The sequence below is a fragment of the Equus quagga genome, chromosome 10 (assembly GCF_021613505.1).
Source record: "Equus quagga isolate Etosha38 chromosome 10, UCLA_HA_Equagga_1.0, whole genome shotgun sequence".
Lineage (NCBI taxonomy): Eukaryota > Metazoa > Chordata > Mammalia > Perissodactyla > Equidae > Equus > Equus quagga.
Window position 1 is genome coordinate 85613537 of NC_060276.1, and position 21483 is coordinate 85635019.

A 21483-nucleotide genomic window follows, 5' to 3' on the forward strand; every position below is an offset into this window, starting at 1 on the left:
ATCTGTCTGATGCTGAAATTCAAGCCCTTTCATGACACCCGCAGCCAGATGGGAACGGTGGACCAGAGGAAGCCAGTAAGTGTGGAGAAGAGAAGGACCGAAGCAGGATGTTCACTCAGATTCTAATATGCAGCCCTATGCTCATGGGACACACCTGAGCCTTTAGTCCCTGGATTATTTTAGTGACTTTTTAGTGAAACTTTTCTTTAGTCTGCATTTGCCTGTGTGGGGTATGTCTTAAGCATCCTCTCAATACTCTTATAATGTTGACACCTAACATTTACTGAAAACTTACCACGTGCCAGGCACTGTTCTAATAACTCATACACATTATCTCATTTAATCTTCATAAACACCCTATGAGAAGGCACTATTGATAGCCCCATTTTACAGATGAGGAAATTGAGGCACCAAGGGGTTAAATAGCTTCCTTGAGGTCACACAGCTGGAAGGGAGGGGTCTGAATCTGAAGCCCTTCTGTAAGCAAATTTGCCCTTGTCCTATATTTTGACCCATCCATTCAATTCAGATGAAAATTCCTAAAGGAAAGAAAGTGTCTTGTACTCTATAATACTGTTTTTAGACTTACTCTGGGTTCTGTATTTAGTGAGTGCTGAGTAAATATCAGCTGACTCAAATATCAATATGTTCATTGAATCCCCCAATAGGTTTTGATTTGGGGGGATGGAGCACATTATGGATAATAGATAACAGTGATCCTACTTTCCAAATGAAAAATTAGGAGATATTCTCTGAGCAAAGATTTAGTTTTTAAATTTTGGGATATAAAAAGTATATGGTGCAATGATTAAATCACATGTTTTGGTTATTAATCTGGTTATCTATTGCTGCACAACAAATCACTCAAACTTAGTAACAGAAAGCAATGACCATTTTATTATGCTCTCGGACTCTGTGGGTCAAAACTTCGGGCAGGGGACAGCAAGTGTGGCTTATCCCTCTTCCATAATATCTCAGGCCTCAGCTGTGAAGATTCAGATGGCTGGGAGAGGCTTGAATGGCTAAGGACTGGAATCATCTAGAGGCTTCTTCACTCACATGTCTAGCATTTGGTCTGGGATAACTTGATGACTGGGAGTGGTGACTGGAGCACCTATACAGAGGCCCTCCATGTGACTTGGGCTTCCTCACAGCCTGGTGTCTCAAAATAGTCTGACATCTCACATGTGGCTCAGGGCTCCAAGAGAGAATGTTCTAGAAAACAAGGTAGAAGCTGTATCACCTTTTTTGATCTAGCCTTGGAAGTCACATAGCACCATTTTTACTGGACTCTATTGGTTAAAGCAGTCACAAGCCTGCCAAGGTTCAAAGGAAGGGGACACAGATCCCCACTTGTTGATAGAAGTATCAAAAAATTTGCAAACGTGTCTTAAAAATCACCACAGTCATGTGTTCACTAATGACCTTAATTGAATTACATAAAATCTGCATGTCCCAAGAAAGCCAAGACCATGTCGGCTTCAATAGAGCAATGATGGAACTTGAAGCTGTTGACTTGGGCCTGTTAACTGTAATACTCTGGTCCCAAGATAATTTTATTCTGTACTCATGGGACATCCTGGATCTCCAGAGAATTCCCCAAATTAACACTCCCATTAGTCCAGGTGAGTTGCTTTTGCTTTTTTCCCCCATTAGAGTGATGTGACCTTTCAGTTGCCAGCTTCCCCTACCCAGCTTCCTCACCCCTTCCTAGACAGTGCTAAAACTTGAGATTTTCTACTCACTTCTTCCCTGTCAAAGCTTGTTTCCTAAGTGAGAAATTAGTAAGCCTTGCCTTATAAATTTCTTACTGGCTAGGAAGCTGTGATCCAGCTGAGGAGATAAACGTGAAGCTGAATAATCGATATCTAAGGTCACAACCTAGGTTGATAACCTTGCGGTGAATGTGGCTCCATTTATTTAGTAAACAGTTGTGCAAAGTATTTGCATTTGTTATCTGGCAGATTTGTCATTTTGTAACCATCAGTCTTTCTGTCTGTTTAGTCCTTCTAATCTAGAATCAAGTGGTCCAGAATATCAGAGGGCACTTGGAGTTCACAATATTGGTTCAATCCATTCATTTTATAGACGAGGACACTGAGGTCAGCGAGGTCACCAGGGAGTCTTCTCCAAGGTCAAATGGCTAGAAAGGACTGCAATACAGAAGAGAACCCAGGTCTCCTTACCGCCAGTCCAGGATCTTTTTACCACACCACCTGCATCCTCACCACCTATTCCTAGACCCATGCAGTACCCTTCACACTTACTAAAAAGAGCCCAACCCTCAGAGGCACCTTGGAGCAGAAGAGCTGAGAGAACTCTCTCTTTTTGCTTTGCCTATTCTCCTTTCCTTCACTAGATTGAGAGTAGGACTTTGGTAGAAAAATTAAATGGATTGTAAGAACTGGAGGAGCTGTAGGCCTTGAGTGGTATTTTTCTGGGGTTTTAATGGAGTGTGTGAGACCTTTTTGCATGGAGGCACATTTAGGATTGGGGACTATCTTCTGCTTAGGAGACATCGTTAGTTCTAAAGGGCTGAGGGCACCAGGGCAAGGTTCAGAGGATAGGAAGGGTTTGCATGAGACTGAGAGGTAACAGGTACAGATATAGCAACCTCACATACTCCAAATTTTTCCAAAACAACCTTGATTTTTATTTTTGGCTGATTGTTTAGCCATGTGTTAGATGGAGAATTTTCTAAGCAGACTAAAAATAGAAAGAATCTTCTGCAACCTGATAAAGAACATCTCTGAAATATCTATAGCTAAGATCATGCTTCACGGTAAAATACTAAACACTATCCTCCTAAGATCAAAAACGAGGGAACGATATCTGCTCTCATCACTTTGATTCAACATTGTTTAAACATTCCTAGCCAGTGAAATAAGGCAAGAAAAAAAAATAAAAGGCATAAAAATTGGCAAGGAAAAATAAAACTGTCATTATTTACAGGGGAGATGATTGTTTACATAGAAAACACCAAACAACCTACAAAAAAACCTAGTAGAATAAGTGAGGTTAGCAAGATTGTATGGTACAGGGTCAATATACAAAAATAGATTGTACTTCTCTTTACTTACAATAGACAGTTGGAAAATGAAATTAAAAAACAACATCACTACAATAGCCTCAGATACCATTATACACCTAAAAATAAATCTAAGTCTATGGTTTCTTATAGTATCTCCCAATTTAGTATGCTATGAATTTCAACAATTTCACTAATAAAATAGCTGCTCCAACCCAGTGATTTCCTATCTACTCCGTACTTCCAATTGCACTTTCACTATCTATTAAATGACTTCAATTAACCACACAACTTGCGTCTTTCTTGTACAAAGTAGAATTAAATTTATTCATTAATAACATATTTTATTGAACATTTTAAAACTATATTTTGTCATTTAAAGTAATTATTGTTATATTGTGGCATTTAGAGAAATAGAGCTTATTAAATTCTCAAATAGCCAAAACATAGGCACTATAAACAGTTACTTCTACTAATTTTGATGGCTAAGTTACTCAAGTGAAGCTAAAGAATAGATAAGTGATATTAAAATGAATTTTATATGTTCAGACAAATATGAAAGTAAGTGAAATAATACATTAAAGAGTTGAGGTGAAAGTAGGAATGCTGTAGGAAATTAGAAATGAGACAGTGCTTTTCCTGGAAGGTGATAGTAAGATCTGCCTCTCAAAAGCTTGGACAAGCATGATGTAGCATGCAGCATACTTCTCCGAAGTTCAGAAAAATTAAATCTTATAGAGATCTGCCTAAAGAGAAAATTGCATCACTAAATAAAAGTGACAGTTTTCTAATTTTGGTGTAAATTACAACAAAGACCTAAGTCCAGTTTGAAATCATATTTTCAGAAAAATCTAGAAAGACTTAGTAAACCTAAACAGACCGGAATGTGGAGAAGCATACACAGAGTGGATTCATGAGTTAAATTTTTGGCTTCCTTTTAGTCTTGAATTCAGAAGTCCTCTCCCCTCCCCTCAGCCCTGACCGAGGACTTATAGGGACAAAAGGAACATAGGAAAAAATCTGTACATCTGTAATAGGGGAGGGAGGACCTTTCCACCCTCAGGAGCCACCGGTATAAAAAGCACACAACACCTGTAGGTGTGACCTGATTATAGCAATGTGTTCCAACTGAGATTTCCTTTGAAAGAAACTCAGAACTTTAAGAGGAAATTGATATTAAAAGTCTGTCTAAATCATTGACAGTTGTATCGCAGTTATGTAAGAGAATGTCCTTCTTTTTGGAAATACGCTGTGAAGAATTTAGGAGTAAATGGGGCATGATATCATCAACTTACTCTAAAATGGTTCAGAAAGAAAACCACACACACACAGATTGATAAAGCAAATGGGGCAAAATGTAAACTATTAGTAAAGGGTATATAAGAGATCCTTAAGTTTGAAATTATATCAAAATTTTAAAATTCCAAAAAAAAATCTCTCTAAACCATATAACTTTCACAGTCACTGGTGTAAGCTACTTGTAAAAAATCACGTTTTACTGGTTTCTAACCTGAACTAGAACTTCACATATAAGGTTTCAAGTGATTTTTCTGATATAGAACCACCACCTATTCTGTCTTCACAAAGAACCTGTTTGCTCACTGAAGCTCCAAGCAATGTTCATCTCTTTAATTAAGCCAAGTTGAAGAAACATTTCATCAGAAATAATTTTGGTGTTCCCTATCAATACGGCCAAACGTCCCCAGGAAAAATGATTGCTTCCCTAAGCTAGAAAGGAATGAGAAGAATGGATGGAAAAGAACATTCTTGTTTAAATAAGTGTTGTTAGAGGATGGATCTTTAATTTTATAAATATTTGAAAGGTGATAAGGTAGAAGAGGGAGTCTAAGAAGGGTCACAGTAAAGGCTGGAAGATGAGAACACATGGAAATAATAATAATGAGGGGAAAATCATTGCTGGAACCAGCCCTGAGTCTTAGGATCCAGATAGGAGAGTAAATACTGATTTTTCCCCTTTGGAGGAGCAAATGAAGGAAGTGGCACTCAAAATAATTCTTGTTACATAAAAATGGCAAAACACAGGGTGAAAGAAGGAATATGTTCAAACCTGGTGAGAAAATGAGCCCAAAGACTGGTACAATGGCTTTTTTCAAAAAAAGCAGAGGAAAATTGCCCATAATTTGTTTGAATTGGAATCTTAAATTCAGTGCAGCTTAATTTCTTTGTTTGATGAAATGTGTTTATTCTTGCCGGTATTTTCTTTAAAAGATGTGATCATTTATCAAATTATAGTTCTAAAGAGAGAAAAAGAACATAGGAATAGTCACATTTCTCACTGGAAACTGCATGGCTTTCTTTGACTTGGCCTCAAATGTCATATCTCAGCATTTTCTCACTGTATTGGTGGAAGCAGTCCCAAAGGGAACCCAGATTCAAGGGTAGGGGCCTACTGTGTGAGGGGAGATCGGTCAGAGAATTAGTGACTATTTTTTACAATTGCCCCCACTGAATGATTGACACTTGAGCCTCAGTGCTTTCTCCAGGCCTTCTGTGTCTGCGGTCTCCACCCACTCAGATTTCCACAAATCTGAACAATGGGTTCATTGCCATTTCCCATGGATGTTCCTAAGTCAGTCATTGTATTAGTTTCAAACTTAGTGGCTTAAAACAATACAAACTTATTCTCTTACAATTCTGGAGGTCAGAAGGCCGAAATTGGTCTTACAGAGCTAAAATCAAGGCATCCACGGGCAGAGCTGCTTTCCTTCTGGAGTCTCCAGGGGAGAATACATTTCCCTGTTTTCCAGTTTCTAGCCGTCACCTGCATTCCTTGTTTCGTCACTCCTTCCTTCATCTTTAAAGTCAGCATCATTTCATCTTCACCTCTCTCTCTCTCTCTGACCTCTGCTTTTGTTGTCATATCTCCTAACTCTGACCCTCCTGCTTTCCTCTTATAAGAACCATTGTGATTAAGTTGAGCCCACCTGGATAATCCAGGCTAATCTCCCCATCTCAAGATCCTTGATTTATTTGCATCTACAAAGTCCCCTTTGCCATGTAAAGTAATACATTCACAGGCTGGGGATTAGAATGTGAACATCTTTGAGGGGGGTCGTGATGCTGCCTACTGCAACTATGTTGCAGGAAGCTGTGGATTGTTTGCCTTTAGAACCCTGTGGTTACCTTTGTGATGTGGATCTTATGATTTGTTGGCCAAAGAGAAACTATTAAAAATACCAGATGCAATATCTGTTTCTTTTAGATTCTGAAATTGTTATTAAAAGTTGGATATTATTATCCATCCCATGACTATCCACTTAATCTTGCCTTTAGGGTAGCTTGGTACAACTTCTAATTGTCAGACTTTTGTGAAAGATTCCTGATCTGATTTTCTAATTCTTTGGAGCAAAATTCTATGACAACTATCCTTTCCAGACTTTAGCCCAGTCCCTTCACAGAGTAAATTTTCAAATAATGTGTGTTGAATGTATTGAATCTCTGTATTGCTGATGAAAATATTGGGTATGAATTCTCTTTTTATCAGGTGGTGCCTTTAAGTTACAAATAATAATCCATAAAATGTTTTCTTGAGAGTGTTTACTTTCTGAACACAATCATTTGGTAGTGAAGTTGTTGGATGGTGTTTGTTATGCTGGCAAGTGTTAATAAGAGTTTTCTAGAGAACTGGCAGTAATCTGACACTGACCTCCTTCTGAAGTAAGACATTCTACACTTCTGTATTACAAATGATAAAACTCACCATATATAAAAGGGCTTTTCCCAATTGCGTATTTATTAAAGGAAAAGAGATGTAAATATCTTGGCTAATTACAGTAGAGTTCTGATGTTTACTTTCAATTTCTTCTAAAACCCTTGGCTAGGTCTGGCTAAAGTAAATGCTCCTATTATGATTTTGTATCTTCTTCTTCCACTAATTGAACATGGTGGGAAATTCCTGTCTCAACCCGTGATGAGCCATGTTGCACTACTCACTTGTTCCTGTTAGGAGTGATAGGTGAATTGCAGGGAATTTTCATTTTCTATCTGCCAGTACCAAGTGAATTAAGAATTCACATCACAACATCTACGTCACTGATGGTTCTATAGCTATTTCCACTTGCTTATGGAGAGATACATGCAAAAATGGAAACTTAAAGAGGATGGCTCCACATCAATTTTCCCTTTGGAAAAATTATACCCATTCCCTGCCTGCACAGAAGGGTTTCATACATCAATTTCATGTTTAGCAGAAACAAACACATAACTTTTAGGCTGAGTTTTTTTCTGATAATGACTCTCTCAAAGTTAGGAATCTTCATGATTTATGTATATACCCCATGTCAAAGTCACCATCTTATATTGGTCTATGAGTGGCTATAAAAGCTACTTTTCCTTGAACACTAGATTTCCAACTGGTCAGGCACTGGCAATGCCCAGTGGTTTTCCACAGAGCTGAAGCAACAGTGGGAAGTTTCTTATTGGAAACTTCGAGAGATGCAAAAATGTGAGTCTTTAGCAGAGAGCCAAGAACCTGCTAGAAAGCTAAAGTCTAAGAAACTAGAAAGATCCACAGGGTGTCCTGAATGTCAGAGCTAGCAGCAGGTATAAGTACAGAGCCAGGAACCTAAGAAACACAGAGATAGGAAGAAACGGATAGAAAATAGTAAATGGAGAGTATTCTGGAGCAAAGACTTAGAACAGGAGCTACCGTCCATAGTTTGCTTTTACATGCTGTTAAGTGCCATGCATGGTGTGGAGTTTGAGGAGTTGTTCGGTGTTCAGGTTACTCCCCATTTCCCCTTCCGTATTCATTCTCCAGCTTTCTCTGCCCTGATTTGAACTCCTTTAGATTGCACCACTCAGGTTTACTTACTGTCTGGCTTCCAGTTGGGTTTGGCCAATGGAAGCCACCAGGAAAAGACCTGAGAGCAGGAGGAGAGAGAGATCAGACTATTTATTTGTCCCTGCCAAGTTGCAGATTGGCAGTGACTGAGTTCTACTGGAGTCCTTGGCTCCTGCCTAGTGGCCCTTTCCAACAGCTACAGGTGTCACTGGGTTCCTACGATTTCTCTCTCTTACGTTCCCCCTCAGATCTAAGGATGATAGTAGTTTCCCACCCTTACTAGCTCCAAGGTGCTTCACCATCCATTGCTGGTTCTCATTTCCCTGCCTTCACCTTTGTAAATATTCCTTCATTAAATTTTCTTCAGAATTCCATTTGGGTGTGCCTTCTATTTCCTGTTGCTGAAACTATTCAACTGATAGTCAGTGAAATGGATATTTACTAGAGTTGGTAAAAATTCTAAACATTTCTGAATGGTGTTGCTGTTATATAAGCATGTATTCTGTGCTGTCACTCCCTTGTGTGACTTGTGATTCAGGAAGAAAATCCTTTTCCTGCCTTTTAGTGGCTTACGGCCTGCTAGGATGACAAGACTGAGCACACAGAATATTATAATACCATTAAGGAATTGTTATAGTGCTGGTAAATGTAATGGAAGAATGAAAGAATTACCCAAGTTCACTTGGGGTTTTCAGGAAAATTCTCTATTGGCAACATGAAGAAGGAATCGCTGCAGGATTGATGATCTATTATCTTCCCTTGACTTTGTAAAGACAGAGATCTCCTTTTCTCCTTGGTATACATCTAAGCAAAGACCCCCCTTGCTTTTGAGAGTTTGTTATAACTTTATCATATAAGCCCTTCCTGAATCAAGGCTACATTGGGTCAGGTTCCCCAGGGCAGAGACTGAGATGAGGATTCAGGCAGAAGCTATTTATGAAGGAAGAGCTCCTAGGAGAAACCGGTAAGGGAGCAAGGGGCAAGCAAGACAAGGAAGGGGAAGAAGCCAAGGCTGTGAGTTCAGGTGATGTCCCAGCCTCACCCTAATCCCACTGGGTGCTCAGTAGTGTAAATCACACCTCAGAGTTTGTTTTCCTTGTGACAAGGGAAGGAGGAGCTTTCATATTTCTGTACCAGTTAGTTATTGCTTATGGGCTGCCCAGGGTAGGGGCGTGGGGTGAAGAACATAAACCTCCCAGGCTCCCGGCTGGTCCAGCAAAGTGGATCAAGCAGCTCAAGGGTAGGTCTCTGAAGACAGTTGCAGGTGTGAGCAGTTAGGAGCAAAGCATGCGGAAGCTAGGAGATGGATAAAACCCACAAAGCAGAGTCTAGGACATCTGACCAGAGAACCAGTAGCCTCAAAGGCACATCTGCAACTGGTTAATACACAGTTAAGCAAAATCCTAGGGAGAAACAAACAAGTACGACTTTCTTCATATGCACATTTTTAGGTTCTGGAGACTTTGGAAGAGATTACAAGTGATGCCCTGTATCCAAGGTGACCAACAGTATCCCAAGATGTGAAATTTTCAGTGCTAAAACCCAGACAGTCCTGTGTAACCTGGGACACTTGGTCACCCTCCCTGTATCTAAACTGCCACTCAGTGAAGAACTCTCAGGTTGTCTCACAGAAGATCTAAGCCAAGTAGAGGCAGTTGTTAGTGTAGGAAGGTTGCAAACCTCACCTGATGTAGCACTTGGTGATTTCCAGAACTGCATTGAGAGCAGGAGTCTGGAAATCTGGAAATAAATTGAGTTTCAACAAGCGGTGCGGGGACTGCTGAAGAGGATGGGGGAAGGGCTTCATCTTTGGATTGCCTTTCAGGCACAGCAATGGCCTTTATAACCTGGGGCAGTGGGGACTGCCCTTCTCGAGATGCATTTCTGAGGAAGAACTTACAGGATTGGAGACCGTGTAAAGATTCTCCAGAGAGGCTCACAGTAACAGGACTAGCTCGGGACGAAGGAGTCTCCATGGACCTTTTCTGGGAGGTTTCTCCCAAATAAAATTCCCACACTAGTGCTTTCGCGCTCCTTATTCTCCAGGGAGGAGGTGGGGGAAAAGATATTTGATGTGAGTTTGAACTTTTTTGTCACTGTGAATTCTATTGATGTGAGGATAAATTTCCATTTAGCAATATTCTTGTTTAGTTTTGTTTCAAGTCTAATGTGAATGATGATGAGTAATACTTCAAATTATGTCAATTTTCTATATGAGAAAATATGCCATTTTCATGCCATTTTTGTTTTTTAAAAAGGGAAACAAAAGGTGATTCATGACTACAGCTTTTAACTTATGTATGGGCTGGAAATTTTTCTAAAGAATGTTGTCATGATGATTTCATCCTGGTTAAGCTAAAAATGTTTCAGAGTGATGGTTTTGAGTTATTGAATTAGAGATGAGTTTGTATGCAGGTGTCAATTGTAATTGCAAGAATCTTTTGGATTTAATGATTCCCAGAGCTAGAATGAGGGTTCTTAATCCTAACTGCATATGAAAAATATTTAGGGAGCTTTAAAATAATTCCCATAACTGCACCCCACTCCAGACCAGTGAAATCTGAATTTCTGGGAGTGAAGTCGGGGCGGGTGGGCTTCACGGGCCCATGACTTGTGCAGTTCCACGGGGCCTTGCACTTACAAGGGCTCTGCTTTGGCTTTAATACTCCGCCATCTTGAAATTCTTAGTAATTTTTCAACCAAGTGCCCTGCAAATTGTAACAGGCCCTGGGTCCGAGCATTAGTATTTTTTTAAAGCTTCCCAGGTGATTTCAATGTAAGAAGCGCTGAATAAAGTGCACTAACAGGGAAGCCTAGGATCAGCTGGCCACTTAACAGTGGACTCTCTCTGCTGTTAAAAGAACCAGGAGCCAAAGCCTCTCAAAAAGACTGGCAGCTGCCCTGCCCCAGGGCTGCTGTGCTCTGCCTTTCCAGAGGGTCCTGACCCCACCCACTTGCCTTGTCTAAATGAAGACTTGTAAGGGGCCAAGCAGTGTGAGCCTTGAAGGAAGCATTTATCACCACATCTCCTACATCCAGCCCCAGGACCCAAGGTTAGACAAACAGAGATGGGCACTGCCTTTTTCTTGGTCCACTGCTCTTCAAATAAACAGGCTGAGAGTTTGGTTTACTTTGTGCCTTCTGTGTGGGTTAGGTATGGAGAACAACCCATTAGATTTTCCTTTGAGCCAGGTACACAGTGAGACTTTGAAACTGTGAGACAGTTCTCAAGTCATGTACTAGTAGAAGTCTCTGACCCCTAGACACCAAAAGGAGTGACCTGATACTTGCAGGACAGAGACTAAAGAGAAAAGTAGGCAGAAAACCCAAAGTCCTAAGTGCTTTTCCTTATTGTCCTCACTCTCTGGAGGGGACCTTGGATGAATCTTGTGTTTTTTGACTCAAAGACTCCTTCCCCATCTCTGTTCTTGGAACACTTGGGCTACTGCACAGAAATCAGGGGAAGACCAAATTATGCAAAAGAAATGTCTTGGGTGGACAAGTCTTACGATTCAAAAAGTGATCAGGTAGATCTATGTTAATATATTCAGAAAGAAAAATTGAGCTGATGAAGAGAAAGAGAACACAAAGTGCCCATCATGAATGTTCTTGTTTATATTGTACACCATCTTTCATTAGTCTTTGCTTCAATAAAATGTCAAAAAATAAACTGGTTTTCCTATCAATAAGTAGGTGAGTACTTCAACTATTCTTCAGTTCTATTCAGTGAAATACATGAAGTTATAATGTTTGCATCAACACTCTTTCAACAAATAGCTATCAAGGACCTACAAAATGCCAGACACTGTTGGAGGTGCCGGAGCCACAGCAGTAAACACGATGGACAAAAATCCCTGCCCTCAAGGAAGGTATACTCTAATGCAGAGAAGTGGACAATAAAAATAAATGAGTAAGACATAAGGGATGTTTGAGGGGAACAGACGCTACAGAGAAATATAAAGCAGAAAATGGATCTGCTGGAGTTTGGGGGTTGGTGGGGGCTGGGGGTTCAGGGACTACCTAAATGATCACTTTGGCCTTGGGTACTGGGGAGGTTCTGTCCTCACTCCTGGCTGGGATTGGCTACCACTATCCTAGGAGGCCAGAGAAGGTTTGGTGCCCTGGGACCCAACTGCTGGGTGGCATTTCCGGAGATGGAGTCGGCCACCCTATTTATACCATCAAGTAGCTTTAGAAGTTGATAGAGTTCATGTGCATTGTAAAGGAGAGTGACCCTTTACTGAGGAAATCATAACAAAAATATCACGAGTAGACCACTAACATTTTGGATTGTTAACTTTCCTTCATGGACCCAATTAAAAAATCTAATATAAAATTTGTTTTCATTCTATTGTAACACTCTGATTCAATTTGTGGGCTATAGTTGAACTACTCCTGCACATTTTCATGAAGGAATAAATCCAGTGAAGCTTCAAGCAGCTCCTGACTGTTTCAAACATTTTCAAAAGTTTTTAGAGTCTAGGTATTGAGATCCAACAATAGACACACAGAGAATTATTTCAGCTTTCCTTTCTTCACAGAATCGATGCTTCCCTTTTTATTTCTCTGGCACTTCTGACTAAAGAACCACTCTATTCATCTTCAAGTGAAGCAGACTTCTTTCAAAAGTATTTGGTTCTCTTTTATGGATAATATATGAAGGGGGAGGATTTCTGATACTGATTGTGGCTTTATTTTGGGGTCCATCCCAGACATACATTTTAAAATGAGTTCCTCACTAGCAGTGGCAGCTTTAGCATTTCTATTAAGGCAGGACACAGGGGCTGCATCTAATTGGAATTTGGAGGAGAGGGCAGGCATAGGGAGTCATGCTGGGGCTTGCTTGAAGTTGCATTTGCATAGCAAATACATTATTTTTATTCAGCTTAGATATTTTAGGGGGATGGCTGGAGAAGGGGTGAGAGCCGCTGGAGGTTATTAGAGAGGGTGAAAGCCCCCGCCCCACCTCCTCGCCACCCTTCAGGGCCACAAACGCTTACTGGCTTGGGAGGAGTAAATAAAATAAAGCTCCCACCTGACCTTTCCTGCAGTCCTATGTTACATCCCATGTCACAATCAGAGTCAGGTCTAGGACTTCTCCTACATAGAGCTCTGAGAGTAAGGTTGTCTTGGGCTCTCCTTTTCCTCCTCTTCTCTGGCTCTCCTCTACCTACCCTACCTAATCCTTCATCTAGTTCCTGCTAATCTCTGCTTCTCAGCTCAATTTGGCAAATATTTCTGGAGGACACTCGATGAGCTTAGCATTCCACTAGGCAATGGGGGGATATAATGATGAACTGATAAGCGTACAGGTTGGGAAGTGACATGAGTTCAGGCTGGGAAATCTTCCAGACTCAGTTACATTTTAATTTGGGACTACTGAAGACCAAAAGCTTTAGGACAAAGGAAGAAAGCTATCATAACCCAACAACTGGAGGTGGAATTGAATCAGTGTGGCATGTTGGGAGTTGGGGGGTGCAATGTGTGCAGAGGACCCCATCTTGCACCCTTTAAAATCATGCCATCTAGGTATCACATAATCTCAAAGGAGCAGAAACATCTCCAAGATTCTTTAAACACGTTAAGATTCTGTGACTCTATGATTCTCAGTTGTAGTTGAGTTCCATCTTGGAGGAGACATTAGATTAGGTACATTCTCAAGATTCCTTCCAATTCCTGGATGATTCTACCCTGCTGTTGTCCTTCACATACAGAGATGACTTTGCCTATCATTCTTAAACATTCTACACTTGAATATTTAGTCTGTGCTGAGTATGGAAGATTATGGGCTGGCATCACCAGGAATTGATGATTCCGTGGTAAATTGGTTTCCTAGGGCTACAGTAACAAAGTACCACAAAGTGGTTGGCTGAAAACAACAGAAGTTTATTGCTTCACAGTTCTGAAGGCTAGAAGTCCAAAATCAAGGTGTTGGCGGTGCCTCTAGAGGAAGATCCTTTCTTGCCTCTTCCAGCTTCTAGTAGTCCCAGGCGTTCCTTGGTTTGTGGCAGCATAACTCCGACCTCTGCCTTCATCTTCACATGGCTAAGGCTGACTTCCTTCTGTGTCTGTGTCTCTTCCTCTCTTCCAGCAAAAACATCAGTCATATTAGATTAAGGGCTCACCCTATTTCAGTATGACTTCATCTTAATTCACATCTTCAAGTTGGGACTTCAACATATCTTTTGGGGGAACACAATTCCACCCACAACATCTGGTGATCAACAATGTTTGTCTATATCTTGGAATAGGCTTTGATCGGCAGCCACGAAACCGACCAAAACAAAATGGTCCACAGGGGAGGGACTAACCTGATGTGCTTATCAGTTGTGCTAACTAATCATACATGTATTCACCCTATCACACTGCCTGCCTTCCTTCCTTCCTTCTTTCCTTCCTTTCCTTTCTTTTCCTTTCCTTTCTTTTATCATGGATGATATGATTAAATATTTGGTGCTGTGAAATTTATGGAAAGATCTGAATCAGAAAAAGGTAATTTCCTGTAAGGTAAATATTGAAATATTGAAGAATTCATCAATTTTTCACATACCCCAAAATCATGAGAGAGATTACCAAGGGTTTTGTAACTGAAGGATGTATTACAGATATTCAGGTTTATATTTAGCTTTGAATTATACATACACACACCCACATACACACACATATATTTTTAAGTAACTTCGCTTAGAGCATCAACATTTCAATCTGAGCATTATATGGGTGGTATTGTCTCTATCGGCATTGTCTTGTGAGATAACTGGTGACATATTTCCCTAGCACAAGGAGACCAGTAAAAGTAATTGGCATTCTGCAAATCTGAATCAATGATGTCGCTCACTAATCTCAATCAACCAAAGTGAAGAAACTGAGTTCATGCTTTTCTTAGAGGTAGAAGAGGAAACTCGGGCAGAAGAGCTGTCTCATCATCTCCCCTCCCCCGTAAAGCAGCTGCGGGTCTGCAATTCTTAGTTACACAGGATAGAAAGGAGAGAAGACTATGCATTCTGTTCAGGCTCACTGTGCGTTATAACACAGCCCAAAGAGTAAATGAACACAAAATTATTAAAATAATTATCAAGAGAAAATTTCTCAAGAGGGGAAAGCTAATGTGTTATAAAACTCTTTGTGCTGGGGTGAGGAAGAGAATGGGAGATGCCCTTAGGATGAAGCTGTTACAACAAACTCATGTTTTGTTTTAACCTCACTGTTTTGAATTTGGTCTGGTCATTGGAACCCCCTTTCCACGGGTCTACATGGGATGTTCAGATCTGTCCTTATCAATGTCACAGACATTTAAAAAAAACACTTTTGAAAACAAATGGAGGGGGACACAGGATTCCTTGGAGACAGCAGGAGTGTCTAGTTGCACTTTCTTATTCAAGATCAGTGGAAAATTCTCAGCAGCACAGGAACTAAAAGGGAAATGCGAAATGTAACGGTGTTTGGTCAGTGGGGCAGGGGATTTGCAGCGGTGAAAGAAAATACAGACAAAGTTCTTTGGATTGTGTTTTTTATATATCTCTTAGCATAATTTGGGCTTAGAAAGAATCTCAATTGTAATTTTGTTGGCTTAGTTTTGACCTGAACAAAACGGATTTGCTAGTTTTGTTTCTTCTTTTTATCCAAATGGGACACACTCTCTTGGTTTTGAGAAATCTGATTGTTATCTCTTCGTTAGAACCATGCCTGATGAAGAACTCTTTCCAATTTGGGATGTTTAATCACGCTGGATTCTGACCAAAGACCTCAAGGGAGACTTAACTTGAAGGATAACGAGGATTGTCAAGTGAGCTATGGATTAGTCTGATTCTTTGGTGGAAGTTCAATGAAAATAGTTCAGGCAAAGGTAGATTCAATCAGGCAGACAAAAAGAAAGAAAATACGCTTCTGGGGAATAAGCAAGGCAATGCAAACACACTGGAACTCATTAAAAAAGCAGCCAATGAGCAATTCACCACCAATATCTGATATATAATTTAAGACCCAAAGGTCACTTAATATCAACTCTATTGCAACACACATGCACCGAAAGAATCTGGCTGGCAAATGTTCTTGAGCTTGCCTTAGCTGTTTTTATTTCATGCAAGTGTTTCTCTGGAGACATAAAAAAATGTAAGAGTAAAATCGGATTTATCGGAGGCACTTACTTGGATTAATTAGGTAATAAAAGCATTTTCAAATTGCTAATTTACTAAGCAATGTCACCGGAATGCTGAATTACTTTACTTTTATTATGATGATCAAAAGAGATAAATACAGGCCCAGCCACAAAACCAAAGCAGAGAGAAGAGAGGCAGCAGTCATTCTTTGCATAATTACTGGTATTTGTCATCCTTGCCTTGAAAAGGGGATCATCAGTTTTTCTAAAGACTGTTTTCTTTGCTTCAGAGCCTCTTCTTCAGAATGCTGTTTATCATTCGTATTGTCCTCATTTACCCAGCAACAAATACACTACGAATATGCTTTTCATTAGTCAATTTAATGAATTTAATTTTGGTTCAAAATGTTAATTAAAACGTGTGCATTTCATTCTTATAAGGATGAAACTTAAAACACTTTTGATTCTCAAGTGTTATGTTAAATTACTAAAAGCAGAGTTGAAAAACAGAGTTAATCAGTGTGAAATCTAGGATCATGAGCCTGGGCTTGATTTTGATAATTATAATTAATTTTCCTATCTCTTTAAGAAAACAAAGGCTTAAAATCATGGTATTTATAGCTTTATTTGTGTTTAGGGAGAAAATTTTGAAGAAAACAAATGTACGAGGAAACAGAAAGGAAGTTTGTGTCAAAGAGAAAAACACTAAAGAGAAAGCTGCTAGACCAGATATTCCATCACTAGAAAATGAATGAGAATTTTATTATTTCTTGGCTTTTAAAAAATTTGCCCTTTGCCAAATCTAAGGATGTTGCCAACCTGGACGAAAAAGGATCCATTTTTCTACAAAACCACATTTAATAACATCCATGAAATTGACATTTTAGAACTATGGCAAAAAGCCAAATTAAAATTTATGGATTCCTAATCCCTAAATTCTGAGCCCGTTTTCTTAAGAAATACCTAAAATATACTTTAAAACGAACTCAATTAATCCAATTACAGAGGGTTTAAATAACACATACACACTGGATCTGTTTCCGTAAAACACAGCTGTTCTGTTATTTATATTTTGCTATTTTTTTAAATTAGAAATGTGGCTATATATATAAAGTAACTTTTAAAAAGAGTTAATCTGTTGTCTTCTGCATCATTAAATTTTTAAAAAGCCCCTACAACCAACCAGCTTGGAAATCTTATATTCATGCCTCTGAATATTGCTGCGGTTCTAACAAGGAAAGCAGCATATCCAGGTATTTAATGTAACAGAAACAAGGCACAGGCAGCAACTTGTATCCCCTGGCAGTTGACATGCTAATTTCTTCGCCTGCTCTCTCTCCCGCTCACTTCACCCCGCTTCACCAACCCCCTTCCACTCAAGACACGAGGCACCCCCTGGGCCACGGATGGTGCCTTGCGGGGAGTGAAGAGACGCCGGAAGAGCTAGGGCAGAGCGCGCGGTGCCCACACCTTTGGCCGCGGGGTGAGTGCGGGAGGCCGCCGCTGGCCTGGGAAGAGGGGAGCGGGTTAGGAGCGCGGGGTCGGAGCGGAACCCCTGCACCCCCCCTCCTCCCAGGACTAGGGATCTGCCGCTTGAGGCGGGGGCCCAAAGCCCCCCGCTGGGCCCGGGCGAGGATGGGCGGGCAGGAGGCGGAGCGCAGCGCGGCGCTGCGCTGGGCGGCGGGAAAGGGGCGGGGAGGACAGCTCAGGCTTAAGCGGGCAGAGGGACGGTGGCAGAACCTGCGGGCTAGGTGGGAGGCTCACCCACAGGGAGGAAGGGAAGCGAGGACCGCCGCTGCTGAGGAGCGAGGAGACGCTTGGAGTCCAGGGGTCAGGCCGCTGCCACCTCCTCCTGCAGCGGAGACAGCACAGCCAGCGGGCGCACTGGCCGCAACGGCAACCCTCCGCGCAGGTGGGCACCCCCGAGCGCGGCGCTCTGCCCCTTCTCGGACCGCCGCGGGCCGGATGCCCTCCTTTCCAGGCCACTGAGTTCGGGGGCGAGGGCTGGGCAGGTCTGGGGGTAGGAGGAAGGTGCACGGCTCCTTGGTGTGCACGCTTGTGCGCGCGCGCTGTGCTAGGTGGGGAAGAGGTGCGGGAAAGCAGCCTCCCTCAGGATTTACTCCCTCGGGTCTCGCTGTCCCCACCCCCACTCTCTTCTGACCAGCAGAGCTCTCGAGCGGCTTTAGAGAACTGCGACCCCCTCCCTCGTCCGCAATCTCGGTGGTGTGTGCACTTCGCCCCCCTCTTCACAATCCACACCCAGCAACCATCAGGACGCCCCCTGCTCTGTAGGAACCTTGGGAGAAGAGAGAGTGGTGGCAAGACCAGCCAGGGTGTGTTCGGGGAAGGCAGGAGTTGCTGGAGTATTGTCTGCCGGGGACGGTGCCTGAGCCCGCGCGCTCCCTCGCGCTTTCAGGGCCAGAGTTGGGGGGTGGGGGGCGGGCGCGGGGGGTTTGCTGAACTTATCTCCGAAGGCTGACTGTGCACATGCACTTGGCGACTTGTGCACGTTTGGACGAGGACTTAATGGAGGCACGTGGGAGCAGGATCGGTCGCTGGCGGGCCCCCAAAGAGCCTCTTGGCTCTTGGGATGGCCCAGCGCGTGTTCTGGGGTGGGAAGGAAGGGAGAGTGTGAGTGTGTGTGAATGTCCGTCCTAGGGAGGAGAAGGAGGAGAGTGGCTCGAGGAGACTTGATTTTCTTGGATTTGCTGCCAGTCCTTAAACCAAACCAGGCTTTCGAGGCGCTAAAGTAAATTACCGGTAAGTGGATCTCTGGCGATAAAAAGGACCCTGGGTTTGCTGGGGTAGTGGGCTCGGCGGGCATCCTCACCGGGTAGCTTTTGGCGCTATCTCGCCTAGGTGGTGGGGGTGGGAGTGTGAATGTGTCTTTGGCTTAAGGTGCTGGAGCTGGGGTACTTGTCCTGGGTAGACTGTGGGACTTGGAGGAGATAAAAAGCTGTGCGGCATGGTTATTCTCCATCAACTCTAGAATCTTCGGCGTCTGCCTCTTTATGTCTCGGTTTCTCTGTTCTCGCTCTGTCTCTCTCTCTGTGTGTCTCTCTCTCTCTCACAAACACACACACACACACTCTGGTTTGGTCTGCCTGTCTCTGTCTCTCTCACGGCCACACACCCACCCGCACACCACACACACACACACACACACACACCCTGGTTTGGTCTGTTATTCTAAATTAACTCCAGAATCTCAGTGTCTGTCTGTCTGTCTGTCTCTCTCTCAATACACACACGTCCCTCTCATTTCGTGGCTGCTTTGACTCACTGGTAGTTCCTCATGGATTATTATTCATTGCTTGTTTTGCTCATGGATTTTTATTCACCTGACTTTTTTTTTTTAAGGAAAAGAAAGATCTACCTGTATTAAAATCTGTGGGAGGTCAGAAAGACCTTTCAGCACTCTTAATTTGCATTCAAATCAGGAACAGGGCATTATGACGGAAAATTTCCCACCTAACTACTGTTTAGATGGGACAAAGCTCTAGTTCATGGTAGAATTAATATTATTTTAAAGAGACATTTTACAACCATGTGACAAAGTAATCTGCCTGGATCTCTCTCTCTTTTCTTTGTGGTAATTTACATAATTTTTAATTACCCGATTAACAAAGTGGTCAAGTTGTCTCCTAATTTTAAAGGACAGGTCTTGAAATGGTTGTAGGTTGGCATGTGGATGGGTTCTGTGACTCCATCTCTTTCTTTAATGAACTGATCAGAGTGGTGTTGATTTGAGACTTACGTATGTTTCAATTTCTAAGTAATTTATCAAACCACTGGGGGAGGGGGACCTAGAAATTTTCGATGCAGAGGAGAAAGACCGCATTTATCTCTTGGAGCAGATATTTTGCCACTTCCCTCCCAATTGTCCCTGTTAGATGCCTAGAAAAGATGCATGGTTGATGAATAATACATGGTTTATTTCTCTTTTATGTCTACAGGTGGCAGTGTAGAAGCCAAAACGGGAGCTTCCAGAAGTGGTTTCTGAAAAATAAGAGTGAATATACATGAGTAAGCAAGCACAAGAATCTGAAAAACCACAGGTATGTAGAACAATTAATCCACCTATCCGGCTTTGTAATTATTGCATTCCAGTATCTTGACATTTGTATAGACTTTTATGAAGTGAAATGTATTTTGAGGTATTCTCAAAGAAGAAAACAAGTGTATTCTATTTCAGACAATATACTTAAATAAAAATACTCCATGCCATTATATTGTAGTACTTTTTACTGTTCTAGAAGAGAAGCATTGTTTATCCATTGTGACCATGTGGCTTTGCATTTAGCCAGTTGTTGCTTGATACTTGCTCTTAAAAACACTTTTCCTGAAACTATATAAAACTACCAATTGTTCTGAATAATTTCATTTGGGACACTGTTAACAAAGGCACCCTCTTGAGCCAGCATAGCAGTATCTGATTTTTACAAAAACTGTGTCTCGCTGTTGACCTGACATCACTTATCAGAATACCTACGCATTAGGTATTCTGTTTTTAACCATATTGTCATTTTTCTCCACCTACCTAGCTGCTTTTCCAAGCCAAACATATAAGAGGTTCCTTCATAATTCACCCACTTGACTGAACAAATAACAGGTTTAATATGGGATCAAAGACAATCAATTTCATGAAGTTTTTCGTTGTGACACAATTCAAAAGATTTTGCCTGTGATTATCATTAAAATATAAAGTTTTTCATATTAAAGGCCTTTTTCCACAACTAGGTAACATACTGTTATGAATGGTAGAAGAAACCAGACAGGGTAGAAAGTTCATTTTTTGGATTTTTATTTTCTTTCCTTAGAATTCTGGGCCGGAGCTAATGGTGCTCTCACAGGGAAGCTCAAGTTATTGTTCTGTTGACTGTATAAGTGTCAGGCATCAAAATGGCCGGTAAAGAGAATGAAGCTTTCTCTTTCCTTGGAGGTGCATGCGTTCAGCACAATACTGGAATGTGGTGATATCTTGTGATTTTTGACGTTCTGCTTTTACAGCGGAGGAGGGATTTGTTTAGCCCCTGCCAACAAGGATGTAAAACAAAATCAGATGCTGTTCTGGAAGCTTTAAAAGATCAAATTGGACACTTCCCAGTAGAAAGCAAATTGGGAGCTCTGAGTCAGAAAGTATAGACTAAACTAAAGACTAAAAGATTAAAAGGCTCCATGGATATAGAATGTCAGGAAAGCTCTTGGGCATTTAGGAACACGGAAGTTTGCACTGCATGGGACTTAGGTTCATTATCTAACTCAAGAAACTGGGAAGTAACTACTCATCCCCCAACGTGTCTAAGAGAAATAGGGCCTCGAATCTTCTAAATTAGAAAGGAAAAGAGCAAAGTTGAGCTTATAACCCTTTCTTGAATTATAGCATTCACATTATACAGACGTAAGGTGCTTTAGAGATATTTTATTTTTGAGGCATAACATACATATAGTAAAATGTGTAAAATACGTTAATCTAAAGTGTACTCCTCAATGAATTTTTACATGTGTATACACCCGTTTGACCACCATCCAGGTCAAGATGTAGAACATTTC

The 21483-nt window shown here is 41.4% G+C and overlaps 1 protein-coding gene across 1 annotated transcript; it reads left to right on the plus strand.

Moving 5' to 3' along the window:
• Positions 1-1450: 1450 nt before the first annotated feature.
• On the plus strand, positions 1451-20739 carry LOC124245492 (uncharacterized). Its single transcript, XM_046672879.1, has 4 exons — positions 1451-1625; positions 17529-18263; positions 18589-18690; positions 19887-20739. The coding sequence occupies exons 1-3, from the start codon at positions 1451-1453 to the stop codon at positions 18681-18683; spliced, it is 1005 nt and encodes a 334-aa protein (XP_046528835.1). The 3' UTR covers positions 18684-18690; positions 19887-20739.
• The last annotated feature ends 744 nt before the right edge of the window (positions 20740-21483 follow it).

Bases quoted from the DNA above. Each gene is read 5' to 3' on its own strand.
- LOC124245492 (XM_046672879.1), top strand. From the start codon at position 1,451: ATGTCCCAAGAAAGCCAAGACCATGTCGGCTTCAATAGAGCAATGATG. The intron at 1,626-17,528 runs GTGAGTTGCTTT...CTGCCGCTTGAG, and splicing joins TAACACTCCCATTAGTCCAG to GCGGGGGCCCAAAGCCCCCC. The intron at 18,264-18,588 runs GTGTGTTCGGGG...TGTCCGTCCTAG, and splicing joins TGGTGGCAAGACCAGCCAGG to GGAGGAGAAGGAGGAGAGTG.